This window comes from Patella vulgata, chromosome 6 (genome assembly GCF_932274485.2).
Source record: "Patella vulgata chromosome 6, xgPatVulg1.2, whole genome shotgun sequence".
Classification (NCBI taxonomy): Eukaryota; Metazoa; Mollusca; class Gastropoda; family Patellidae; genus Patella; species Patella vulgata.
The window spans coordinates 49,291,029-49,308,386 of record NC_065884.2 but is presented as its reverse complement, the minus strand read 5'-3'; the positions used below and the strand labels follow the sequence as shown (position 1 = coordinate 49,308,386).

At 31.7% G+C, this 17,358-nt stretch overlaps 1 protein-coding gene across 2 annotated transcripts in view; it reads left to right on the top strand.

The window, feature by feature from the left end:
- Positions 1-17,358, top strand: part of LOC126823425 (uncharacterized) — a 44,697-nt gene that overhangs the window by 6,434 nt on the left and 20,905 nt on the right. For both annotated transcript variants that reach the window (XM_050552264.2, XM_056101667.1), the window contains exons 3-11: positions 3,843-3,900; positions 5,262-5,345; positions 6,768-6,824; positions 7,309-7,387; positions 7,738-7,816; positions 8,114-8,214; positions 8,799-8,908; positions 9,429-11,397; positions 12,017-12,173. In XM_050552264.2, the coding sequence (XP_050408221.2) occupies positions 3,843-3,900; positions 5,262-5,345; positions 6,768-6,824; positions 7,309-7,387; positions 7,738-7,816; positions 8,114-8,214; positions 8,799-8,908; positions 9,429-11,397; positions 12,017-12,173 (2,694 nt within the window). The remainder of the gene's footprint in view (positions 1-3,842; positions 3,901-5,261; positions 5,346-6,767; positions 6,825-7,308; positions 7,388-7,737; positions 7,817-8,113; positions 8,215-8,798; positions 8,909-9,428; positions 11,398-12,016; positions 12,174-17,358) is intronic.

The window sequence follows — 17,358 nt, the reverse complement described above, 5'->3', positions numbered from 1 at the left end:
AAGGGTGTTTCTGAAAAGTTTCTTTTATCAGTAGTAATTATTCTTCAGAAAGGAAATTGTTTGTATGCATACATGCATGTACATGTATATGGTCTAATGCACTGTAAGATTATACAACTGTAACTAGTTCAGAGCTGTTAACCAGGAAACTATTAATACGGTCTGAAACCTTTTCTCACATGTTTTAAATGGTAGTTATTTGTGATCAGTGAAGAGTAATTTTTTTTTTAAATCATTGATGATTAAGAATTTTAATTTCCCCATTTTGTCTTTGGTATCTTTAAAGAAAACTGTCTGTTTTTGTCCCAAAATGGCCTGGCATTCATTATACATCTCAAGGCATCATGCATCATTTTGACTTCATTACTTTCAAAGACTGCTGTCTGTTCTTAACCCAAATTGGCATTTATCATATTTTGAAAAAGAGCTCTTCACACACAGTAACTTCAAATCTTGATACACATTTGTTCAATAATTGATGTCAATCACAGAAAATTTTTCAAACTGTACTTTCAATTTTTAAAGGGTGTTTTGTTACTAATAATTTGTTGTTTTCTTAATAATAATAATCAAAAATGAAAAGCCTTTAAAATCTATTTCTTATAGTTTAGAACACCAGATATATACATGTATGTAACTGGGGTCTTATGTGGGGTGTAAGGTGTCTTGTTCTTTAACCTGTAATTGAACTTCCACTCACCTGTACTGTAGATATAAAATATAATATTGGTGTGGTATATAAATACACCAACAGTAGGTACATATACATGCAATAAGTTAATATATTATATCAAAGACCATCATTTTTTTACACATTAGTCAAATTACCACATAATCTTATTATACATTGATGCATTTCAGCAGGATTGTAATGTTGTGTTTAGAATTCATTTCTGTTTAGGATTATACTGTAAATAACAGAAGCTGAAATTTTGAAAAAAGAGTTATTGGGGGGGGGGGGGCATGGTTATTGTAATACATACCATAGACTGAAATCAGCTAGTAATTTGGCATAATAAAACTCTGGATGCACATCTAACCTTTAATTTATATACATGTACATTTTCATGATTTAAATGTATTTTTCCAGTTTGTACTATTGTACAACATACCCATACATTTACATGTAAATGAATTGTGCTGGAATTTTTTACATGTACATTTTCAGATGTTTTCAAGAATATTGCTGGTTTTTGGAAGAAACTTTAGATGCCCATGACTCAGGATTGATCATTTTGTATGATTCTTAGCCTAATGTATGCTTTTTGAATGAAAACTGCATTCTATTGTGTATAGCCTGAATGTCTGTCTATTTTGCCTTATGGTCTGGAATATTGTGGCTTTAACGGAGGATGAACATTTATGGCATTTAATAATTACTGGTAGTTGATTTGGATGGGTAAAAAATCTAAATGGATTTTGCAGAATTTTATGACCATGGTCTTCTCTCTCTGTATCTATAAATTCTAAGATACTGACAACAAAGCTTGTATATTTAACTGTGTTTATAAATTAAATATTGGTTTATTGACAGACAGACTCCTGGGCTATGTTTAATTTCTTCTTTTGACAATAGATAGTTTGATACACATTCAATAAACACACAAATAAAACAATTTATCACCTGTAGACATAAAACAATTGATGTACCTAGGTAAATATATCTTCAGGTAAATAGCTTAACTATCTCATTTGTCTAATTTGTTTATTGATTTAATTGATCAGGTTTAGTGAAAGTGTAGTCATTTGAGTACGCTATGAATAGTTTCATGTAAGAAGGGAAATGAATTAATGAAATTTTGATGAAATCAATTTAATAGACTTATATATAATTGTACATGCATATAGAATTTACCTAAAGACGTGTAAAATTGATTGAGTTGATGTAATAGTCTTATATGGTTACGTAACAACATTAACGAATCAAAATTGAGATTTTATGTAAGGTTATGTTTGAATTGATTGCTGTATTCAAAATAGTGCTGTTACATGTATCTCCACTGCATGAATAACAAAGTCACTTATATTTTAAAAATGCAAATTCTAAAAAATGGATTTGAATTTATTTCCCATCAATCAGGAAAAATTAGCCATAAAATCATAAATGCAAACATGATCTGAAATAGACACCAACATATATGTGTGACAAATTTCCGTCATTGAGCTTGAGGTAATTTTATCGTTTAAATGGCTGTACATTGAAAGTTTGCATGTCTTGTTGATTGTAATTCCTTTGCCAACACAGATATTTTTTTGGTATTTAATGTACATGTAATAAAAGGTTCTGTACGTGTGGTCTTTACCATTCCGGTCTCTATTGTCTCCATCACTTCACCTGCAACCACTATAGTTTGGGCTAAACAGCAGGTACATGCAATTAGTCGGCTGTCACGTATACAGTTCTTGCAATGACTTATCGGAACTCAGTCCACCAATTAACAATACATTCTGCATATTACCATAACAAGTTTTTCTTCTTGACGAATCGTAAGACATACATGTACTGGAATCTCAGTATGACCTTTGACACTGTGTAAAAATTTAGCACTATTTTTTCCAGACTATATTTGTTGTATGGGAAGCGAATACAATATGCGGTATTGATCGAAATACTAGATGTGAAATTTTCTCTCACTTAATTTCCATGTCCTTGACTGTGTTCATAAAACAATAGGCCTACTAATGTTTATTATCCTAGTCAGTCTTATTTCTGGCTATTGTTCGACTAAGGATAAAAAACAATAAGATATTGTTTTGTTTTTTATAGAGTACCATATTGACAACTCAACATTAGAGTCTGTGTGAAATCAATGAATAATTAATAGTATAGAATACAATGTTTATAAACCTCTCATGTATGTAATCTATCAATCAATGTTTACTTTGTATATAAAAATGGTTATACTGATTGATATATAACAACTTTATTATAGTATATCACAAATATCAATAATTGTTTTGTTGAAATATATTCACTGGTATATATTTTTTAAATTGGTGCACTTTAAAGTTAACTTTGGGTTAACTCCTTGTTCATTGAAACCCACTAGTCGTTATCATTCGTTATATAGTTGATTTGCTTTGTGGGATGAAAATCCATCTTAGATGAAGATTTTAGTCTATAGACAAAGCCAGTATATTATTTATATATTTTTGGGTTCTACTGTGGTTGGAGTAAGCCAAAAATGAAGCACACATGAAAAAATAATTACTATGACTCAAATGATTTATTTTGAATATATGTTCCCTTAGAGGTCAAACTGTTGAGATATTGAAAGCCAGTTTTTATCTAAATATCCAAATTCGTATTTTCATGAAACTGGTTTTCTCATTCAATAAAGACAAGTAGGGCATTGTTGCATAGAATGTGCTTCATTTCTGATTTATTGTTTTTGATATGTGTGTGTAAAATACATGTATTTTACCTCGGTTGGGAGAAAGGCTACTACTTCATCAAACTATCATATTACTGGGGCAGAAGCCACAATGACTCACTAATAAGGTGCTAGCTCATTAATCCATGGCACTTAGAACTTTATGAAGAGTATATGGAAATACTGCTGTTAAGGCGAAATTTCCCTCATTGGACAATGCATGGTGTATATCTTCATTTGCCTGGTTGGTGCAGAAAAAGTATGAAGTTAAACCCCTCTTCATTTCATCCTACTACTCAAATTACAGCTTAGTGGGCTGACTTCACATTCTACAGTATCTAACTAATCTTGAAATCTGGACTTATCATCTTTTTTCACCTTGAACATTTTACGTGTTCATCTACATGTATAGTTAAACATACTATTAAAACTGTCATCATAGTAAGCATAATATATTGAATATTACAGGTTTACCTATGGGCTGGGAACATGGTTATACACCTGATGGAGACTTATATTTTATCAAGTAAGTATAAAAATCAAAATTAATATATTCATTGAGTCCAGTAATTTCCTTATAAGGACAATTCTGACAATAATTTAACTGTGAGCTCTTCCACACATATACCTACAATAGTGAATATTGGGGGCATTGTCTCTTATTAGATTGTTATACAGATACAATGTATGTACATGTGTGTAGCTACTGTAACCTACGCAAATTCAAATTAGATTTTAAAATGTCATATTATAATGTATTCATAAACATGACATACACGGTCATTAGCTGTCTTCATACAAGATATTTACATCTAACATGTCATGTCGGCATATATATGTCTAGTTATTTTAACTGGTAATTAAATGGTAAAGTCATGTCACAAAGACGCCATATAATATAATGAATGATGGACACACAGGTCTATTATTTAGTTATATTAAATACTAATAACTGTATTTATAGTTAGTTACTTGTGCATGAAATGTATTACCTGTAATCTTCTTCTTATCTATAGTTGTTACAACTTTAAAGGGATTGAATTTTTGTGAAATATGAAATTTGGTATGCACCAAAATGTTCTATTGATGTGGGTGTGTCTTGTTTATTGTGGTAGATTGCCTGGCAAGGAACAGTGTCTAGTCCTTTGGATGGGACAAAAAGCAAAGTCCCTGTTTATACCTTGGCATGCCATAGCACACACCATGTCTATCTTTCTTGGCACTGTTATAGCAGAAAAGAAGGGCATTGAACTCGATTTCATTCATTTTTTGGGGCCGTTAGTGTTGTTTTTGACTATTAAGTACTGACATGTGCATGTACTTGATCCCTATAAATACTAGTAGGCCGACATTGTAGAGAGATATAAAGACCTACCTGCATATTAAATGTACTCTGATACAATCTTACAATATATTTATTTGTATTTTGGGTCACGCCTGATTGAATGTGTTCATATTAATGCAGCTATTTACATGACAGGTTAAATTGTAATTTGTAAGATTTATTACAATAGAACTTTGTAACCTATATAAACATCATGTCTTTGGAAATTCAGTTTATACATGCAGGTCATGTACATAAGTGATTAAATTATTCAAATTAAATTCATACCATGGAAGTAAATGAGTAAGTGAATTTTGTCAAATTTAGTTTATAACTTTGTTTAGTAAGAGAGAATTTATCCTAATTTCTCAGTCCTCATTATTAGTCAGAGTATGATGAATCAATGTCATAAATATTAAAGCAACCATAGTTATTCAAACTATTTCATTGAACACAGTGTATTATGGTCACGTTTCACTGATTCATTCAGTCTCAACACCTTCCTTCACCTTTTTATTGATATTTAATCTTTATTATCATAATTGAACTCTTACTTTTTTCAGTCATAATGATCACAAAACAACCTTTGAACATCCAGTGACTGGTAGTGTGTCCAATAAAAAGCTGACCTTCAGGGATTATGGCTAGTAAGTTGATAGTCAATAAAGGTCTATTTGTTGTTGTTTAGGATAATGCTGAAATTCTCTATATATTTATTGATTATTTATTGAAGAGTTTTTGATCTTTCCCTTTTATTTGAATACTAATCTCTCTATATACATATTATCATCTGAGAGATTTAGTTGATTTTCCATTAGTTTACATGTACATGTATTTATATCATTGAATTGTATTTACAGCAGTCTAATTGCAATAACATGTATCTCATTTCTCTGTTTCCCTCTCACCCCAGTGCAATTTGTAAAGGCATACATTTTGTAGATTGGGTGACTATGTGTTGCTGGCACATGTTTCATGCACTGTAATTGGTACAGCCTGTCATCTATGCCAGTGTCGAGAGCATTATCTGTTTAACCCTTTTGAGTATACTCTGGTATAAATAAAGGAGCCAAAATAGCGATATCTCTCCTCATCAAGAGATGTTAATTTCAGAAAATAAGACATTAAGTCATACACCATCCATCTTGACTTAGTAAAGTCCTGGATAGTACTATCTAGAATAGTCATCTGTTTTTATTACATGACCCCTAAAATTTTATATAGTTATAATACAGAGACATTTATGATCTGCTTTGACCAGAAAGAAATGCTCTTCTCTGAAAAGTATACAATGAAATGAGAATACATAAACTTTAAAGAGACACACATAGGTGTTGGAAATACATCCAATGTATCCTGCAGCCTTTTACTTATATTTGATTGAGAAATATTGTACTGTATAGTTTAATTAATGGAGAGCAATTATGATCACAGGGTGCATTATTAATCCAAACATTGAGACACTCTTATTCTCAACCTGATCACTAATATTTTTGAGAACCTTAATTTTCACAGTTTGTATTTTAGGTGTAAGAATACTACATAATCAATGAATTGTAGCATGATAAAATGTACTATTTAGTGGTATACTTGCTCAAGACCCTTTAAAGCTGCTGTTTATCATTTGTATTTGGCAGAAAATATCTAATGTTTCATATTGATTATTTAACATTTAATTAGAAAAACCAAAGCAAAATATCAACTGTAGAAAATCTGATATAATTTGATATAAGGAGACTCATAGCCATGTAAATCTATATGTATATGATGTAGACTGTGATGAAGTTATAGTATTACATTGATGTAATTGAATGTTGATAGAATGTGTCATCACTATTAGTTTTATAATAGAACAGGTGTAAAAACAATATATCGGACAGTTACATGTACATGTTGTCTTATTACATACTTATATGTTTAATATGTACTATGTAAATATTCAGTTTCAAAAATAGGAAAATATTATCATTTATATAGAAATTATTATCTTTGAGATAAAACATTTAACATCTGAAGTATTTGAACTCCGTTTATGTTGATATCAAATATAAGTTTTAAAATAATTTCAGTCCTGCACCTGAAGCAGCAGCAGATGATAAATCACCAAAACCAAATAGTAAATCAAGGTAGGTGTTAATTAGGATGTTAAAACTCATTTCATGACGGGTGGAATGATTGAATCTAGTACATTAGTGGTCACTGCAGTTTTCTTATTTCAATATTCTAAGTCATTATTAGAATGCTTTCAGATATCCATTTCAATTCCTATGTTCAATTGTTTCGGTTCATTTTTAAACAACAAGAGATTGTGAATCTTTTAAATCAATTTAATTTTTTTGGGACACAATTCCATTTAGTTTTAACATGTATTCTAAACTGCTGTACTTTGATCGCAATGAACCAACATTACTGTTTATCTTAATCTAAATTTAACTGAATACAAAATTGAATGTTATTTGATTCGTGTGGGTACTGGTGTACTAAAATTAGGTTAGGGTTACATACATGTATCAAACCTTGATTTTTTAAAAACATTTTGGCTGTACACTTTGTTTATTTTAGTTACATATATTATATATAAATAAATAAATAAAATATATTTGTATTTAGGAATATCAAGCTACAGGTTCCAGCTGCTAAGAGAAGTCCTGATGCTCAAGTTACTAGAAAAGGCTGGTTACATAGATATGTAAGTGTTTATAACAATAACAATAAGTTTGTTTTGCTAAGGAATAATTTTATGGTTAATCTGATTGTCATTATAACTATACACCATACAGGTATATATATATATGTTTCCTAATTCATATAAATGCATTCCATTAGATCATAAGGTCTGTCATTGAGTCAAGTGGTATGGTTTTGATTCCTTGCTTTTACGGTCACCTGTCTAACCTCATGGGTTTTCTCTGGGCTCTCCTGTTCTTCCCACAACTAAAGAACTTCACAAAAGAATCAAGGGCCCTACAGGATCTGTAGATCTCATTTCAGATTAAAAGTCTCATAGTCTTTCAACAAATCTTTCTGTTCATGTTTCAGGAAAGTAGTGGTATTGGTAAGAAAACTTGGAGGAAACGCTGGTGTGTTTTAGCAGAATATGCTCTCTTCTTTTATAAAGGTAAATACCATATACGATATGTTGTGAAAACTTAACTAATATTGTTATTGTCATGTGCCTCAATTATTAATCCAAAATTATTTTGTAATAATAATTATTAAATTTGTGAAAAAAAGGAAATGAAGTTTCTTTGTTTACTGTGATTTTGTATACACTACGGTAGAGAAAATGTTTATGTAGGCAGTGTTAAATGTATATACTTGAAAACAGTGATCTTTTTAATCAAGCTTTTCTTGTGAGTTGTGATAGAGTAACATAAACGAATTCTATGATTTTATTGTATGATTTATTTTTCAGATGAAAAAGAAAAACATTCTTTAGGTTCTATTTTATTACCAAGCTACAGAATTAATAATTGTGATTCATCAGATGTAGTCAATAAAGCTTTTGCTTTTAAGGTTAGTAAATCTATTATTTTACATTAATTGTTCTTGCTATACATGAAGATAATTCAAAATCATTTAAATATGTGAAGAATAAACATACATATGTACATGTTGTTTCGTTATGTAGATTTTTTTAGTAATATTGAATGCTATTGAAATTGAAAGGATCATGAGCGAATGTAATGCTCTCTCTTCTACATAGATATTTCAGAGAAGGTGTATCCTATTTAAGGCAGTTTAATCATATTTTAGAAACGTTTAATTTTAAAAGTAAATTTCTTCCTTGTGGATTTGTTTTGCTTTAGCATAAATGCAAGTAAAATGAAATGCTTTCTGAACAGGAATTGTAGCCCTGCGGTACTTGTATTTCCCTTTTAGTTAACTCTCCATTTTCCACATAAATTTCCAATTGACAATATTTTGGAAACTTTACGTTCTAACAAAGCAGATTTTCATAGTTTGTGAATTGAGAATTAAGAATTTCAATAGATTGTTATAAGATTGAATTGACATCTTTGTTAGATCTCGATTCTTTCATACCTGTGTTTATAAAATGCTGAAAGATGGTTTGTGAGAGATTTACTGAATTATTTTAGATTGAACATGAGAATACTAAGACATGTTATTTAGCAGCTGATTCTATAGATGAACTCAATATCTGGGTTAGAAGTGTTCAAGAAGCAGCCATGTTGAAGGGCTCTCCTACGTAAGTAGACATGGAAATTTGCAAACATACATTGATATTTATAAATTTTAGATATCATTGATATTTACAAATGTTAGATATTATTGATATTTACAAATGTTAGATATCATTGATATTTACAAATTTTAGATATCATTAATATTTACAAATTTATACATCATTGATATTTACAAATTTATACATCTTTGATATTTACAAATTTATACATCTTTGATATTTACAAATTTATACATCATTGATATTTACAAATTCAAATTTTATATATTGGAAGATAACAGCAGTTCATTCATTTTATGGACATTTCGATTTATTATTAAGATGTTATGCTTAGATTAACTAAAATATTTTTAGAATAGTTAAATATTTTTCTTTTACATTATTGCAGTCTTCAGCAATGTCCTACAGAGCACTTAACAATAGTTTTAAACTTATTTTTTTGAACTGATGTAAAAACTTTTTAACAACTGAGGATATAATTTGACTTGAATTTGATGATGTTTCTTTCCTTTTTGTTTTACAGATTCCACAGAGAACCAAATAATAATTTTACAAATTTTAGCAAGCTCAATAACATGAAACTCATTCCTAAATCACCAATAATAGTACAACATGATGACTCCGATGATGAAGTACCTTTCTTTACAAAGCTTTCAGAATGGGAGAAGTCGTGGAAAAGTCCAGGTTCATATAGAAAAGCAGATGAGGACTTGAGTCCTCCACAACTTCGCAGGGAAAAACAACCAAATGGAAATCACGGACCTTATCCTGATGATGGTTATGGGGAATATACACAGATTCATCCAGAATCTAGGGATAATAATGGCAGTAATCCTAATTTTGACACTAGAAGTGGACCAAATGATCCAAAGAGTTTGCCTCGAGATGATCCCAGACAAAGATTCTCTGGAAGTGATGGCAGCTCTCCTCAAGGTGGGGGACTGCAAAGATGGCATAATGAGCCGCCTCAAAATTTGGGTAGTAATCGTAGCATCGATCCTAGATATCAGTCTATTGCATCCAACAGAAGTGATGCCAGACAGCAGAGAGCTCCAGACCAATATGGCCATAATGAATCTCAAAATCATAATAATGGTAGAGGAAGCTCAAGAGGTGACCCTAGAAACAGTGGATCAATCCCACAGAATATACAAATGTCACGAGAACAACAAAGAATGTCTTATGATGGTGCTTATTCTCCAAAAAGAGCAGAAAATCAACGAGAGGCGGCAAATAGAAAAGATTACCCTGGACGTTTCATTGATACTGCTTATCATCCATCCTTACAAAACATTCCAGGTCCTACTCAAAAACCTTCTGATGACAGAATATTCCCAGAGTTTAAAGACAGAACTCAGTCACAGCCAAATCTGACACATCCAGTTGATGAACATCATCGTTTTGGTCCACCAAATGATTATGCTAGGAATCAGCAAGCTCCTATTCCCAAGAACCGAATTATGTATGATAGTCGTGATCCACGAGAACCAACCAGAGGACCCATAGCTGCTCCAAGATCCAGTAGAAATCCAGACATGGATAATCAAAGAGGCAGTATGTCAGGTGATCGTGAAAGAGACATTTATTCTGGGAATGTTGGACCACATCAACAAACTGGAACCCAAGATCCAAGAAATAGTTACTCAGGAAGTAATCGTGGAAGCCTTGTAGGTGCTCAGCCAAATAAAGGAGATATTTATTCTGGGAATGTTGGACCAAATCATCAAACCAGAAGCCAAGATCCAAGAAATAGTTACTCAGGAAGTAATCGTGGAAGCCTTGCAGGTGCTCAGCCAAATCAAAGAGACAGTTTTCCTGGCCGAGCTGGTCCACAAGGAGACCCATCACGAGAAAGAGGAAGCCTTGCAGGCCAGAGGAACAGTTTTCATGGAAATGTTGGTGCTGGAGCACCAAGAGACAGTTATTCAGGAAGCACAGGTCAAAGAAACAGCTTCCATGGAGGTCAGCATGGAAATTATCCAGGCGGCCCTGTCCAAGAAGACCACTTTCGGCCAGACAGAAACCGTGAAAGTTATGCAAGTAACAGACAAAGAGATAGTTATCCTGGCAGCAGAAACAGTTTAAACTATCCTGAACAAAAGGGGAGAACACAAGAACAAGAAATGAGGCGACCACAAGAACAAGAAATGAGGCGACCGCAAGAAAAAGAAATGAGGCGACCACCAGTTGCAGCTCCAAGAAGAGCATTATCCCCTGATCGAAACCCAGGTCTTACCATTGATATTCCACCCAACTACATCAATCTACCTGCAGGAACTCATCCTGGTAGCCAGGAACCTGGTAGTCTAGACAATGGACCAAGTCGTCCACCTTATCCTGCCGCTTTTAGACAGGAGATGGTCGAGGAATTGGCCAAAGAAAAAACTCCAAGAACATCTCAACAATATTTAACATCTGCTGAAAATGAAAGAAAAAGAATGCAGCAGTCACCATATTTCAAATATCCTAACAATCAAAATCAACCCCAACAGGTAATTATTACATTAAAAGTCTGATTTTCATTGATAATGTGCACAACAATCCAAAGAGCATGATTTCCCTTGAAGATTACATTCAACATTATGTTCACATCAAGGGTCTAACGGCTATGCCAGTTTGTTCATTTGGATACCGTTCTCTTAAAGATCACCAGTCACTCCAAGAAAATTAATATAATTAATTTAAAGTAACCTAATAGTTGATAATCCTAGCACTGACTTATTTAGAACTTGGTATTTTTTATATTTATTGAGCATTCATAAAACTCCTTGAAAAGCTCTAAACAAATTTGCATTCAATATGATTTTTACATTCTCTATGAAACTGTAGATATTCAAGTCTTGTCCAATTGAAATAAAAATAAAAGACCTCTCAAAAGCACTAATGACTGTTAAATCAGCTGGAACCCATGGCATATCTTGGTAATATTGTCCATTTATATGGCATACACAGTTTTTCATAGTTACATTGTATACATGTACCGGTATATAATTTCAAATTGGATTTGAAGAAGTTATTGATAATAAAAATTCTTCTAGACAAAAAAAGATTTAAAACAGTTATATATTTATTTCTGAGTGATACTAAATGTTATTGTATTGCCATTTTCAGAATCCAAGTTCAAGAAACAGTTTACCACGAGATGAAACAATAGGCAATGACAATCAAAAAGATGGTAGATGGGAAGATAATTCTGCACAAGAATTACGAGCTGCTTATGAACGTGTTCAACAGTTACAGCATGGTCAACCACCATCTGACCCTAACAGTAAGCAATATTATCATAAGATAAATCGTTAAGCATGTTTTGTATAAGCTTTTAGTTCTGATAGTCTTTGGTGCATACATATATAAATTCATATATTTTTCTTAAAGCGTTATTTTGGGTTGAAGTCTTACAGCAGTAGTTAGACCTTTCAACAAGAAAGTGATTGTAATTGATTTCATGTATTAGTCATATCATATTCAAATAATCCTAAACTACTTAGTCTTATTTATTCATTAGAAAAAACAGATTTGTATGAAAATTGCTCTATGCTATAGTGTGTATGACTTGTACTGAATCTGAATACATCGATGAATTGACAAATTGGTCTCAAAATTTAAATGACAATCAGCATTTAATTTGAACACCACTGAAAAATTAAAGTTCTAATTCCTCTTTACTATGCATTTAATCTCTTTTAACTATTAACAATTGTATATAATTTCATTTTCCTAATGCCATATTTATATTTTATTTTGAACTATTTATTATATATTTTTGATATTTATTTTTTTTATATAAGTATGTTCTAATACTGTTAATTTATATTTTGTTACATTTATGTTGTATAAAATGTGTTTCACTATAATAATCCTAGATAGGTCTGGGAGGTGTAAAGGTTGCTTCATACTATACTAATGTCCATGAAAGTATACACTGTGCATTTTGTGCTGCATCAACCAAAGTCGTTTTTCCATGGTATACAGTATTATTTTTATTTTGCTTAGAAATGTTGAGTTTGGACGCAAGAGACAAACTCAGTAATTCTTTATCAAATGTTTTTAATCTAAACAAAACTTAGTCATACTTTTAGTGTGTATACTTTCTTTTGGACATCAGTATCGAGAGTTGATAATTTATACAACATTTAAGGCCAAAAGAAAGACCGGCAATAGGCAGATTTAGCTCTTGCATAATGTATGTTTAAATGGGCATTATTTAAGAGCTGAATCTGCCTATTGCAAGTCTACGATAATGAACGATCTGGGCTATATAAAAGAATAAAGTAATTTGAATGTATTTTTCTATCTATTCATCTTCCATTATCAGTTTTTGAACTGTTATAGCAAGAACTCCAGTTCGTGATCTAAATCTTGAATAATGCATCTTTATAGGAAAATCTTAATTGTCAACTGTAAAAATGGATAACTTTTCGTTGAATCAAACAACATTCTATTCTCTGTTTAGCAAAAGTCTTGAGATTAGACCATGATGGCTGTCTTTGTTACGCAAAAAAAATATTTCATCCAATGATTAGGATATTAGGGCTGTCTTTGTCAATTATTAGAACATCTAGGGAAAAACCAACCCTACTTGAGTTTTGGCATGGTATGACCATTTAATAGTGGTTCAACAACTGTCTCTTATAATTGTTGATTTTGTTTAATTGAAGTTTAAATATTTAACATACTCTGTGAACTGTATATGTTATTTGTCATTGATTTAACCTAGACAGACACAAATTTACAGTAGAGTGCATTACTACACTGTACATGTATGTTAATCATAAACTAGAACTATTTACTTTTGGCATACCACTTGTCAAAATGACACCAATAAAGTTATCAGTTATTTTATTTCTAAATTTATGAAAATTGTAAATAAACTGACAGGAATATTAATAACTGAAATGAAATGGTGTTTAACAATGTAGGTCCTGCTGTTCTGCTCCCACGGGGCTAATGAAGATGGGGGAGGGGATTAATTGCAGTATACATTATTTAAAACTTTATTGACATTAATCAATAAAAAAAATTGATATCTCATTCAGTTATGACTACATTACATGTAGGTGATAAACTAGTTACTAAATATGATATCAGTACCTTAATGTGACATCAGTATTTCCTACAAGAGTTATACCAATTTTGTAAGAATTTTATATTCAGCAAACATATATGCGTCTGCTAAATTAAAACATTCTTAGAATGAGGCAGATAATGAATGTGTAGATTTAATGATTTATACAATAAAATATCAACAGAAATTGAACAAAACATGTACTAGGACAGAAAAATTAGCATACTATTTTGTTGTATAATTTTGTGAAAAATCATGATGTCACGTCTCATACTACAAAAGATCTATATTTTGATAACTAGTTTATCACAGATTCATGGTAGCTAACTCTTATACATGTAGAATTTGCAGTTTATTAAAGAGGCATTGTCACTTTGACCAAGAAAACAAATGTAATGAATTTTGAATAATACATGTATATAAATTAAAATAACCTTACACTCAACTAATTATCAAATATCCCAGAATTTTTCACAAAAATTAGTTTTCTTACCAACTCACAAAAAACTTTAAAGTGCTAATGCCTCTTAAAGGTAGAATAATACATACTCCTACAGTATTTGTTGTTTTTTGATAGCGGGATTAAGGAAATAATGAATCTGTTATTTCTTAGACACAGTAAAAGTGCCTCTGTAACATACATGTAGATATTTGTCATGACTTATTGTAAGCTACATGTACCATTTTGTTTGCTACATTAAAGATAGGTTCCCAGAAAAGTATTTATAGGGTGATTATTTCCAATAAAAGTATGGCAGTTTTGGTATATATGGAAAGTAGAAATATCCAATCTTACTAGAAAAATACTGGATTCCCTGAAAAACACTCATAGAGCGTATATAGGACAAAAATGTAACTATTTCCAATATCGACAGCCCGACGATTACGAATATCTGCATGCATCATGTCAAAGGTTGCATACGAACATTGAGCGCTTGATGTACAAGTTGATAAACTTTATAAAGAGTTAGACGTACAACACTTTCTGAGATAAAAATCACGGAAAAAGACGCGGGCAATGGATAATCCGAGAATTTAATTAGGATTCGATATTTGTAATAAATAGTAAGCGATTAAGACAACATTGTCTTATGCAATGAATTCTCCTCTGACTTCCGAGAGAGGTGAGTCACGTGACACAAACATGACCTCTTTTGATCGAATTTTTATAGCAGGACATTCCTTGGCAATTACAATGTTTGAGAAGGATTTGAAGCAAAATTATGACAAATTAATTAATTTGAATATGTTTTTAGTCCATATATACCATTAAATCATCCAGTTTGTACGCGGGAATGTATCTTTAAGCCTATAAGCTGCAATATTTAAAGGCATCATATCATAGTTATCCATATTGTGGCTTTACTATAAATACATACTCAAATTGTGTATGATTTGTTCGGCAATTGAACAATTAGGTCAAATAAAGACTTTTACAAATTTTATTAGGCTTTTCTTCTTTTTTTCAACGAATTATAGTATACATGTATATTGTGCCTTTAAATTCACAGCATTCAAGTCTAATATTAAATGTATTTTTCATTTACTATCCTATCAAATTAGTATGTAGTTCTAAATAATCCCATATTAGACATACATGTAATACATGTAGTTACCTAATATGTAATAGCTACCCATATGCTTTAACAATTATTCTGAAGGTGGCAGAAATCAAGAAGTACCTGGGTGCAGGCCCATAGCCAGCGGGGAGCATGGGGGGAGCCCCCCTGAAAAAATGTTTTGCCCCCCCCCCCCAAAAAAAGTTGCCGACCATAGCTCTAAAATACCTACTGTAGACTGTGCTCCCCCCCCCATCCAAATCTTCACTGCCACTGGGTGGTTTATAGTTTTGGCACATGGATAATAACCACCCAGGTGGCTAATAGATTGTACAGATAGGGAATACTTAATAGGGTAAAAACTAAACACAGTAGGCTAATGTTGTTTGCAGTAATATGAGAGGTTGGATGTATATAATGCTTACGGTTCCACGAAAAATTGGAAGCCAAGCACTAAGTTGTTTTTTTTTTGAGTCTGGAAGCTATTACATCAGACACAGGAAATAGTAATTTTTTTCACCTGTAGCAAAACAAGATGAATTACAGTAACTAAATACAGAATTAAAAGTTGGCATTTTACTGTCACTGTATTGTATTATCAATAGTGACCATACAGTTTAATTTTAATTTTTTTAGCAAAAATTTCATCTGGTACACTGGTACAAAGTTATAACAATACAATGTCATCTGTTAATATTAGTGTTCAGCAAGTTTCTCATATCAGCTTGTCAAATCCTTCTTCAACATTACTAGATCCATCACTGTCTCCTCAACCATTACAAGGTAGTGACTTACTTTACGAAAATGGTTCACCCAAATATGCTGTTCCATCACTAGAACCACCACCACCAATAACTAGACTGCTTAATATAAATGATTACGAAGATCGTTATGCCATGAACATTCCATATTCCAAACAGAATAGCACAAACTATACTTTGGATAAATTGCAAAAGGCTGCCGAATTTCATGGTTACTCTGAAAATCCAGAGCCATCACCCATTTATGAAATTCCTGAAACAAGTTCAAAGATATTGCCTCATCATCTTGCACAGTCAAGATCATATGCAGCTAACCTTGATAATTCAACTGATCTTGTTGAAAGAGGATCCGCCTTCAACAGTTTCAGAGAAAAATATAAACCTTCATTAAAAAATGAATACCTAACATCAACTCTTAATGCTGAGAAAATAAGGCAAGGACGTCTGCATCCATTCTTTGAACCAAGATATGGTGGATACAGTGACAAGATTCCCCGAACAAGTACGAAAATTGAACTGACCCTACCCAAACAATCTTTCAAAGAAAAAAACATTTTAAAAGAAATTGCAGATTTTATGAAACATGCTGAAAGTGGGCGCAATAACCATGACACCATAAATCATCCTGGGGAATTAACAACCAACCAATCTGAAAGCACACTATACCAGTTAGCAAGTACGGCTGTGATTCCAAGAAATGATGAAAGGTGGCAAATATCAAATTATTTTGACCAATCAAATCTCACGACAGATTATCTGCAGACTTCAGGTATTCACCTGATAAATAAAGCCCCACTGCTTGTACTGACAAGAAAAGTTATGCATATAATAATGAAAATTTACACCATTTATGAGTTTCACTGTTTTTAGGTTTAGAATAACATATAATAACATAACATTATGCACATTGAAATTTGATGCCTGTAATGCACTTGGTCCTACTAATCACTGACAAGAGTGTTTCTTTTGTCAATAGCTCCCAAAATATTGCAAAAAGTGATCGACATTGAAAGATATATTGTAGATATGTTCATTCTACACATCATATACGAAATTTAAGTAATTTTA